Source organism: Heptranchias perlo, chromosome 13 (assembly GCF_035084215.1).
Source record: "Heptranchias perlo isolate sHepPer1 chromosome 13, sHepPer1.hap1, whole genome shotgun sequence".
Classification (NCBI taxonomy): Eukaryota; Metazoa; Chordata; class Chondrichthyes; order Hexanchiformes; family Hexanchidae; genus Heptranchias; species Heptranchias perlo.
The window spans coordinates 8777477-8789100 of NC_090337.1; the positions used below are offsets into that span (position 1 = coordinate 8777477).

Here is an 11624-nt window from a genome sequence, read left to right on the forward strand (position 1 = left end):
ATTAACCTGTGTTCAATAACAGAAATCTATCATTAGTGGCATAAAGCATATTAACGATCACAATTTCTTGTCCTTGTATTTCTGCAATAAAGGGCAGAAATGCTGGAGCACAGCCAGTTTGGTCAAGGTCACTGAGTGGAATTCATTCCTCATGTAAGTTGGAATTGTTTCCAGCAGTTCTTTGAAGAGCAAAATTAGAAGAAGATCAACAAATTCCATTCTATTGTAGAACATGTCACACAGCAAAGAATGGCGGACTAATACAGTCAGGAATAGCAACACCAACATTATTACTTGCTATCGGTGCTTTAGTTTGAATAAATCTTCCAGCGTGTCTATGGAGACCACTGTGTCAGCCAATGAGTGGGAGGCAGAGCGGGACTTCAGAGCAAACAGTCTATTTTACAGCAAACAAAGTCTATTTACTCAGCAAACAGAGTCTATTTAAACAGCACACTACAGCAAACAGTCTAGTCTATTTAAAAAGAGTCTCTATGAACTTCAGCAAACTGAACTCATGACCGAAACTATAGCAACGTCTTCCGATAAAAGTGGGATGATTTCTCCAGCAAATTGCATTGAGTGGAGGATAGTCACATAATACAAATTCTATGTGTAAAATCAATCCCGGTCCCTTATAGCATTGCGGTCTCCAGGCGTGATTAATGGGGGAATTACCCAATCATCTCCATTCTGGCCGAAAAGAGTGGTGTCACTATATAAAATCATAGAATCATAGAAAGGTTACAGCATGGAAGGAGGCCATTTGGCCCATTGAGTCTGTGCTGGCTCTATGTAAGAGTTATACAGCTAGTCCCACTCCCCTGCCCTATCCCTGTAGCTCTATAAATTTTTTCCTTTCAAGTACTTATCCAGTTCCCTTTTGAAGGCCATGATTGAATCTGCCTCCACCACCCCCTCAGGCAGTGCATTCCAGATCCTAACCACTCGCTGGGTAAAAACGTTTTTCCTCATCTCACCTTTGGTTCTTATGCCAATCACCTTAAATCTACGTCCTCTAGTTCTTCACCCTTCTGCCAATGGGAACAGTTTCTCTCTCGCTATTCTGTCTAGACCCTTCATGATTTTGAATACCTCTATCAAATCTCCTCTCAATCTATTCTGTTCCAAGGAGAACAACCCCAGCTTCTCCAGTCAATCCACGTACCTGAAGTCCCTCATCCCTGGAATCATTCTAGTAAATCTTTTCTGCACCCTCTCTAAGGCCTTCACATCTTTCCTAAAGCGTGGTGCCCAGAACTGGACACAATACTCCAGTTGTGGTCAAACCAGTGTTTTATAAAGGTTCGTCATAAATTCCTTGCTTTTGTACTCTATGCCTCTATTTATAAAGCCCAGGATCCCGTATGCTTTTTTAACTGCTTTCTCAACCTGCCCTGCCACATTCAACGATTTGGGCACATATGCCTCCATATCTCTCTGTTCCTGTACCCCCTTTAGAATTGTGCCCTTTAGCTTATATTGCCTCTCCTCGTTCTTCCTACTGTTATGTATCACTTCGCATTTTTCTGCATTAAATTTCGTCTGCCATGTGTCCGCTTATTTCACCGGCCTGTCTATATCCTCTTGAAATTTATCACTATCCTCCTCACTGTTTACTACATTTCCAAGTTTTGTGTCATCTGCAAATTTTGAAATTGTGCCCTGTACACCCAAGTCGAAGTCATTAATATATATCAAGAAAAGCAGTGGTCCCAGCACCGACCCCTGGGGAATACCACTGTACACCTCCCTCCAGTCCGAAAAACAACCATTCACCACTACTGTCTGCTTCTTGTTACTTAGCCATTTTTGTATCCACACTGCTACTGCCTACTTTATTCCATGGGCTTCAATCTTGATGACAAGCCTATTGTATGGCACTTTATCAAATGCCTTTTGAAAGTCCATATACACCACATCAACTGCATTCCCCTCATCTACCCTCTCTGTTACCTTATCAAAAAACTCTATCAAGTTACTTAAACATGATTTGCCTTTAACAAATCTGTGCTGGCTTTCCCTAATCGCTCCATATTCGTCCAAGTGACTGTTAATTCTGTCCCGGATTAACATTTCTAAAAATTTCTCCACCACTGAGGTTAAACTGACTGTCCTGTAGTTGCTGGGTTTATCCTTACACCCTTTTTTGAACAAGGGTGTAACATTTGTAATTCTCCAGTCCTCTGGCACCATCTCCGTATCTAAGGATGTTTGGAAGATTATGGCCAGTACCTCCACAATTTCCACCCTTACTTCCCTCAGCAACCTAGGATGCATCCCATCCGGACCGGGTGACTTATCTACTTTAAGTACGGGCAGCCTTTCTAGTACTTCCTCTTTATCAATTTTTAGCCCATCCAGTATCTCAACTACATTTTCCTTTACTGAGACTCTGGCAGCATCTTCTTCCTTGGTAAAGACAGATGCAAAGAACTCATTTAGTACCTCAGCCATCCCCTCTGCCTCCATGTATAGATCTCCTTTGTGGTCCCTAATCGGACCCACCCCTCCTCTGACTACCATTTTACTGATTACATGCCTATGGATGACTTTTGCATTCCTTTTTATGTTAGCCGCTAGTCTATTCTTATACTCTCTCTTTCCCCCTCTTATTTCCTTTCTCACTTCCCCTCTGAACTTTCCATATTCAGCCTGGTTCTCACTTGTGTTATCAACCTGACAGCTATCATACGGCCCTTTTTTCTGCTTCATCTTACTCTCTATCCCTTTTGTTATCCAGGGAGCTCTGGCTTTATTTGCCCTACCTCTCTCCTGCGTGGTAATACACTTAGACTGCACCTGAACCATCTCCTCCTTAAAGGCCACCCACTGTTCAATTACAGTTCTGCCTGCCAATCTTTAATTCCAATTTACCCGGGCCAGATCTGTTCTCATCCCACTGAAATTGGCCCTCCTCCAATTGAGTATTTTTACTTTAGAGTGGTTCATGCCCTTTTCCATAGCTATTCTAAACCTTATAATACTATGATCGCTGTTTCCCAAATGCTCCCCCACTGACACTTGTTCCACTTGGCCTGCCTCATTACCCAGAAGGAGGAACACTCGAGGCAGAGTTCGACCTGGTCCCCTGGCATCTGGATCAAATCAGCAATGGTAGTGTCCTGAACTGCTTTTATATTACGCTAGTGCTAACAATTCCCAACTCGCAGGTGTTATGCAGCCTGGTTGTAAAGTAAATTTGCCAGATTTACTCAGGCTAGTGCCTGAAAACTTTTTTTTTGGTTGGACACAGCTTTAGAGAATGTGACAAGTTTGCTTTGGTGTTATTGCCAGCTGTGCTATGTTGCTCTTGTGCTGTTGCCCTGTACATCAGTAGTCAAATCCAGACTTAAACATTTTTCCATTTGCTTATAAGTATACGTTCTCTCTAACGTTACCATGGCTTAATTGTACCTTAGCCTGCATAGAATACATTAAATCGAGTAAGAAAGAAACAATTTGCATTTCTATAGCTTCTTTCGTAACCTCGTGATGTTTCAAAGTGCTTCATAGACACTTTTGAAGTGTAGTCACAGTTATAATGTAGGAAACGCGGCAGCCAATTTGCGCACAGCAAGGTCCCACAAACAGCAATGAGATAAATAACCAGATAATCTATTTTAGTTATGTTGGTTGAGGGATAAATATTGGCCAGGACACCAGGGAGAACTCCCCTGCTCTTCTTCAAAATAGTGCCATGGGATCTTTTACGTCCACTTCACCCGCCTTTTACATCTCACCTGAAAGATGGCACCTCCAAAAGTGCAGCGCTCCCTGGAATGTCAGCCTGGGTTATGTGCTCAAAATCCCTAGAGTGGGACTTGAACCCACAACTTTCTGACTCAGAGGTAGAAGGTAGGAGTGTTACCACTGAGCCACAGCTGACACCTTGGGTGGGGGTAGGGTGACAGTACTATGGAATGGGCTCATAATAAGTCAATAGTTGTTTTACATTGTGGATGATTTCCTTTTTTCATGGACAACAAAATTGGGCATGGTGTAAAATGGGCTCCTGATTCACTTTCACCCATTTTGCACTACTGCCCAAAACCAGTTTCACCCTCATTTAGTCTCTGATTTGCTTCACAAGATCTCCAGATTTATTAGCGGTGAAAATGAAATTTCTCCCCCTTATTTCTAAATAATCAGAGTTGGATTTGAATGCCTTAAGTTGGGTTCAGATCAGGCCAGTTGAGATTTGGATGCGCCTGACCCTTGTGAGGGATAAGGTACCCATTTTGTGTAAAAACCCCATCAGTTTTCTGTCACCACAGACAGCTGCTGTCCATGGTTAGTCATTAAAGGCACAAATATTTTCTAATCTGCACCAAATTATTCTCCATTTTGCTGACTTTTAACAACAATCTCGTGCTTTGAATTTAGACCCCAGTTTAATGAACTTGGGCCAGTTGATGTAAAACTGGATGAACATCTGACCCAGAACTGGTTTGCAGATCCCTATTTAATTAGCTGCAACACTGTAATTTCCTACATTACAACAGTGACTACACTTCAAAAGTACTTCATTGGTTGTAAAGCGCTTTGGAACATCCTGAGGTCATGAAAGACATTATATAAATGCAAGTTCTTTGTTTCTAAAACAAATAGGGAAGTCAAGCTCCATATAATACCTTCAGCACGATGCATTGATGGAACATTTTTATTCCACGCTTCCAAGTTGGCTCAGGCACTGGTATTTTTCTCAAGTGACGTATGTTGCACACACAGCTTGTGATGCCGAGCTGAGCTGTCCCTATTCACCTTCAGACGTGTTGCATTTCAAGGTTATTGATAGCCTAAATCAATCATTCTCTTCTCACAAGATCGATGAGACATTGTCAGAACCATGAGTCCCCAATGAATCGATTGACGTTCTGCTCTCCAATTATAAAGTTTGGCTTCTTAATTTAGCTGCCCATAATTTGCAGGAATACAATGGGATGAAAGGATATCGTTGGACAGATGGCAGAGCCTCTAACACAGTGTTCCGGACCTTTTAATAAATCCATTCAGAAACCATGGCGTGGAATAAATCCATTCAGAAACCATGGCATGGATTTTCACTTTGACTGTCGGGAAGAAAACAGGCAGTAAAAGAAAAAAGACTTGTATTTATACAGAGCACCTTTCATGACCTCAGGACGTTCCAAAGCGTTTCATAGCCAATGAAGTACTTTTTGAAGTGTAGTCACTGTTGTAATGTAGGAAACACGACAGCCAATTTGCGCACAGCAAGATCCCACAAACAGCAATGTGATAATGGCCAGATAATCTGTTTTAGTGATGTTGGTTGAGGGATAAATGTTGGCCAGGACACCGGGGAGAACTCCCCTGCTCTTCTTCGAAATAGGGCCATGGGATCTTTTACATCCACCCGAGAGGGCAGACGGGACCTTAGTTTAGCGTCTCGTCCGAAGGATGGTACCTCTGACAGTGTAGCACTCCCTCAGTGCATTTAGAGAATGTGGTGTGAATTTTCACCTGAAGGTAGAAAACAAGTGGTAGTGGATTGGCCGCCGCTCGTACACCCCTCTGATTGAAATCAGTGGCAACAAAAATCGGCCGCTGTGTAAAACGGGCATCCGATTCGCAACTGCCCATTTCCCGTCTGTTGGTAAAAGTGAAAAGTCACCCCACTCACACATCATTATGGATTTATTAAAATTAACAAAGGTTACACGTGATGTCAGCCATGGCTCAGTTGGTGGCACTCTCATCTCTGAGTCAGAAGGTTGCGGGTTCAAGAGACTTGAGCACAAAATCCAGGCTGATACTCTCAGCGCAGTACTGAGGGAGTGCTGCACTGTCAGAGGTGCCGTCTTTTAGATGGGATGTTGAACCGAGGCCCCGTCTGTCCACTCAGGTGGACATAAAAGATCCCATGGCACTATTTTGAAGAAGAGCAGAGGAGCCCGGTGTCCTGGCCAACATTTATCCCTCAACCAACATCACTAAAACAGATTATCTGGTCATTTATCTCATTGCTGTTTGTGGACCTTGCTGTGTGCAAATTGGCTGCCGTATTTCCTACATTATAACAGTAACTGCACTTCAAAAAGTATTTCATTGGCTGTAAATTGCTTTGGGACGTCCTGAGGTCATGAAAGGCGCTGTATAAATGCAAGTTCTTTGTTTCTTATATTAGCATATCAATATGCTGAGCCATTAAACTACCCAATACATCTTTTACAACAATTAACAAATTCAAGAGAAAAGACCTCTCCATGATCAACTTGCCAACAAACTGAGATGAAGTTAGTGTGCCTTGTATTAGATTAAATATGATTTTCTCCTGTGCCCTCCAATTGTGTAGTTGCAATTTCAGATTTGCACATTGGTGTAATTTAACGCTGGTAAGTATCCTAATTTCCACTTGTGCGTGACACGGGGGCAGATTGGAACCTCAATTTACAACCTAGTTATACATGCTTGTACATGTAACTGATACAAACAAAACTAATCAGTGCCAAACTGTCCAAAAATATCTGCCTATCATGAAGAGCAGCTGCACCCCCTGTTAGGAATACTCTTGAGTCTGTACGACATGGAGCTGTGAGCTTCTGGGCTAGGACTAATAGAAAATAGGATTGTTGCAGACCACCGATAGTCAGTAGTACTGTTGCATTGGTCCAGAGGGTGGGCTATTTAGCATTCATCAATAAGTAAGTAGCTCTATTTAAAGCAGCTGCAGTGACCACTGGAACAGAGTTAGAAAAGATTTACAAGTTGATGTAGACCCTGCAGCCAAAGCAATGGAACAACTCGGTAAGTAGCCATTCTTTGTACGTGGCACAAAACATGTTATATTACTTTTCTCACTCTATTCCTTCTAGATAAAAAGACAGATTAAAAGATTCCTTCAATTGAAATATTCTGCTGAATGGTAAATCTTACTTAAAATAGGTCTCTATCCTGTTAAAACTAAAGATCACTTAATGAGGTATATAACACGTAGGTAAATAGCCCAGTTTAAACTTTGTGGATGTAATTTCAACCTTGTGCGATAGTGTAAAACGGGTGATAGCGAATTGGCAGCCCGTTTACATCTCTCCCGCTTATTATTTCCATCGTGTTTTACATCGCTCCCGCTTATTATTTCCATCGCGTTTTACGTCTCTCCCCATTATTATTTCCATCCCGTTTTACGTCTCTCCCGATTATTAATTCCATCGTGTTTTACGTCTCTCCCCATTATTATTTCCATCGTGTTTTACATCTCTCCCCATTATTATTTCCATCGTGTTTTACGTCTCTCCCGATTATTATTTCCATCCCGTTTTACGTCTCTCCCGATTATTATTTCCATCATGTTTTACATCTCTCCCGATTATTATTTCCATCCCGTTTTCGTCTCTCCCAATTATTATTTCCATCCCATTTTACATCTCTCCCACTTTGTATTTCCATCCCGTTTTACGTCTCTCCCGGTTATTATTTCCATCCCGTTTTACGTCTCTCCCGGTTATTATTTCCATTCTGTTTTATGTCTCTCCTGATTATTATTTCCATCCCGTTTTACGTCTCTCCCGGTTATTATTTCCATCCCGTTTTACGTCTCTCCGAGTTATTATTTCCATTCTGTTTTACGTCTCTCCCGGTTATTATTTCCATCCCGTTTTTCGTCTCTCCTGATTATTATTTCCATCCCATTTTATATCTCTCCCGGTTATTATTTCCAGTAACTTCAATGGCTGCAGACTCGCTATCGCCCGTTTTACACTGTCACACTAAGTCAAGGCCGACCTCATGGCGTTTCTTCCCATTCACATTGCATTTTACTTTGTGAGTATGGATGTCAGGATTATTCAGCTCGGTAGACTAGGGTGTTAAATCAAGTTTCGAATCAAGCGACTAGAAGATGTTGAGATGCCTGTCACCATGGGAGCAGTTTAACGATACGTAACAATGAGAACTATTCACCTGAATAGATTTTCTGACTGCTGTTTAATATTGTTTCTGCCTGCAGACCAGCGTTACATTGTTCCTGCTCTTCTCCTGATGGGTTGGATCGTGGGTTGTGCTCTGGCTGTTTACTTTGTCTTTTCCTGAGCACAAGGACATGGCAGCAGGTAAACATTCGTTCATTAAATCAGGAAATTACATCTTACGTCATAAATTAAAAGAGAAAATGCTGGAAAACACTCAGCATGTCAGGCCGCAACTATGGGGAGAAAAACAGTTAATGTTTCAGGTCGATGACCTTCCATTAGAACTGGAAGAAGTTAGAGATTTAACAGTTTTTAAGCAAGTACCAGGGAAAATGGGGAGTTGGGGGGGAGCGGGGAGAGAACAAAAGGGAAGGTCTGTGATAGGTTGGAGGGCAGGAGTGATTAAATGATAAAAGGGAAGATGGTGCAAGGCAAGGAGAGTGGTAATGGGACAAGTAATGTAATGAGTCTAGTAGAGGTGTAAATGGTAATAGCAGAACCATTATCAACACCTGCTGTGCAAAAAAAATGGGAGTGATGCCTATGATCTAAAACTCAATGTTTGAGGCTGGAAGGTTGTAAAATGCCTGATTGAAAGATGAGGTGCTGTTCCTCGAGCTTGCGTTGAGTGTATTGCTGTTCACTCACCATATATTTTGAATTTACGCTTGAGCCTTTATGTTTGATTGCATTACATTGTGTTAATAATTGTTTTGTATGCAGGAAAACTGCAATTCATTACCTGAACAGGCAGCTGTGGCAGCATCGCAGACGGATGTGAATAAAGTCACTATCTGAAGATGTGTCCGTGTCACAGTAAACGTGACCTTGTAAATATACATCATGAATAAATGACCGACAATGCTTTATGTTTTAATCGTATAAAAAACACCAATGACAAATATTATTAAAATGCACTCTTTGTAGCTCATTGGTTCTGAAATTTCCTTTCAGTTTCTCCTCCTAATTTTCTCCTCTCCAGCCTGTCTCGGTGGTAGCAGATCACATCTGAGTAAGAAAGTTGTGAGTCCAAACCCCACTCCAGGACTTAAGCACCTAATCTAGGCTGACACAACAGTGCAGTAGTGAGGGAGTGCTGCGCTGTTGGAGGTGCATTGTTGAAGTCAGATGAGAAGGTTAACCAAGGCCCCCCATCTGCCATTCAAATGGATATAAAACACCCCACAGCAATATTTGAAGAATAGCAGGGAGTTCTCTCAGTGTCCTGGCCAACGTTTATCCTTCAACCAAAACCGCCAAAACACATTAATTGATCTTATATCTCATTTTCTGATTGTGGGATCTTGCTGTGCCCAATTGGTTAGCCCCGTTTCCTACATCACAACAGTGACTACACTTCAAAGGTACTTCATCAGCTGTGAAGCACTTTGGGACATTCTGAGGTCTTCAGTTTCCCGACGGGTGGGTTACATTTACCCTCTTCACTGCCAGTAGACACGAGCATTGGTTGGAGGTGGAGCTACAACATTGTAGCTCGATTCACTCCACTGCATTATGTCTGGGGAGGCTCTGCACCAGCAGCAGAGCCTTGCAATTTCCGTTCTATGCAATCATCATATCTTTAAACAAACATAACTATCATACAACGTATTCCTAGCTTGTTATATTGTAAATCCAATTTCCCTTACGCCATCATTTTCACTATTTAAGAAGAGTGTGGAAACATGGGCTACCATCATAGAAATTTCTTACAGCTCACTTTGGTACGCCTTTAACATATTAAAACACTCCAAGGTGCATCACAGGAGTGTTATCAGATGAAATTTGACAACAAGCCACACTCAGGAGATCCTAGGACAGGTAATCAAAAGCTTGGTCAAAGAGGTAGGTTTTAAAGAGGGTCTCAAAGGAGAAGAGAGAGGTAGAGAGGCGGGGAGGTTTAAAGGAGAGAATTCCAGAGCTTAGAGCCTAGGCAGCTAAAGTCACGGCCGCCATTGGTGGGGTGAAGGAAATCGGGGATGCACAAGAGGCCAGATCTGGAGGAACACAGAGGGTTGAAGGGCTGGAGGAGGTTACAGAGATAGGGCAGGGTGAGGCCATGGAGGGATTTGAACACAAGGACGAGGAGTAAGAATTCTTGGGTACCTGAGCACCAACAACATTCAAGGCTCCTCTGCAACCCCCACATAACCCCAACCCCACCCCCATTCCATTAAAACACAAACGTGTAGTAAAATGCATGAAGATTCGAGGCGTGAAGGAGCAAAGCCGCAGCATAGGGTCAATCCTCTAGCAACTGGGGCCCTGCTTCAAATAAACTCTGTCCCTTTATTATTAGGCCGCAGATCGCATTGCTATAAGTGATTGGGATCGATTTTACGCACATAATTTGTATTATGTAACGATCCTCCACTCACTGCGTTTTTCTGGAGAAATAATCCTGCTTTTATCGGGAGACTTTGCTGTCGTTTCAGTCATGAGTTCTGTTTGCTGTAGTTCATAGAGACTCTGTTTAAATAGACTCCGTTTGCTGAGTAAATAGACTGTTCGCTGTAAAAGACACTGTTTGCTGTGAGTCCTGCCATAAGTCCAGCCCTGCCTTCGACACAGTAGTGTCAATACTCACTGCGTTATTATGGTGCTTCATTTCCACGAAAGGCGTTTTTGATTATTAAAGAATCTTATTACCTTTTGCTTCTAAGGTTCCTTATATCTGAAAAAAATCAGTATTTCAGCAAGTGTGAGAATTTAATGCAGTTACTGAGGGAGTGCTGCACTGTTGGAGGTGCCATCTTTCGGATGAGGCATTAAACCGAGGCTGAGCCTGGCTTCCCAGGTGGACATATACGATCCCATGGCACTATTTCGAAGAAGAGCAGGGGAATTCTCCCAGGTGTCCTGGCCAATATTTATCCCTCAACCAACATCACTAAAACAGATTATCTGGTCATTATCTCATTCCTGTTTATTGGGAGCTTGCTGTGCGCAAATTGGCTGTTGTGTTTCCTACATTACAGCAGTGACTACACTTCAAATATTTTTCATTGGCTGTAAAGCGCTTTGGACGTCCTGCGGTTGTGAAAGGTGCTGTATAAATGGGAGTTCTTTCTTTTTTCAAGTAATGAATCTGCCGACTCTGCCTCGTCCCCTTCTAACAGTATTTTTAAATGCTAGAATATTTCGATCCAATGATTGTATGCAGTGCAATGGTGAGTTTTACCAGGGACCCTCCATATCTGGTTGGGGCCCTGGTTACGGGCCCCATAGGCCCAGGTGTTAATCCGCCCCTGCGCTTTGGGTACCACTCAAAGGTTGTAAACTGTCTGTCATCATTCTGATTGTTAAATCCAAAAGCAGGATAATGATAACTGAAAGCCTGCTCAATGTGATGGCAAAAATATCAGGAACTGCTATAAAGAAACCATATTTAACAGCAACACGGACTGAAATTTCAGATCAACACATCGCTATGAAAAGCAGCTCATGGCAAACAGATAGACTGGAATTTTTTGATGATGGGAACATGGTGGATGTTAGTTATCGTGATATTTGGGAAAGAATCAGATAATCAAAGGGGATTTGTGGCCACAGAGTTGAAACTCTTGGGATAATGGAGGGGAAGTTGTAAATTTGAGATTGGGTAATAGGGAACAAAAGGCAGCGATGGCTAATGGCCATTGTAAGAATCAAAGTAGAATGCAAGAGGCATGGAATGCATTGGTCACGGGAACC

The 11624-nt window shown here is 42.3% G+C and overlaps 1 protein-coding gene across 1 annotated transcript; it reads left to right on the top strand.

Moving 5' to 3' along the window:
* The first annotated feature begins 6544 nt into the window (after positions 1 to 6544).
* LOC137330998 (sarcoplasmic/endoplasmic reticulum calcium ATPase regulator DWORF-like) lies at positions 6545 to 8844 on the top strand. The gene is made up of 3 exons (XM_067994575.1): positions 6545 to 6768; positions 7970 to 8072; positions 8655 to 8844. The coding sequence occupies exons 1-2, from the start codon at positions 6756 to 6758 to the stop codon at positions 8050 to 8052; spliced, it is 96 nt and encodes a 31-aa protein (XP_067850676.1). The 5' UTR covers positions 6545 to 6755; the 3' UTR covers positions 8053 to 8072; positions 8655 to 8844.
* The last annotated feature ends 2780 nt before the right edge of the window (positions 8845 to 11624 follow it).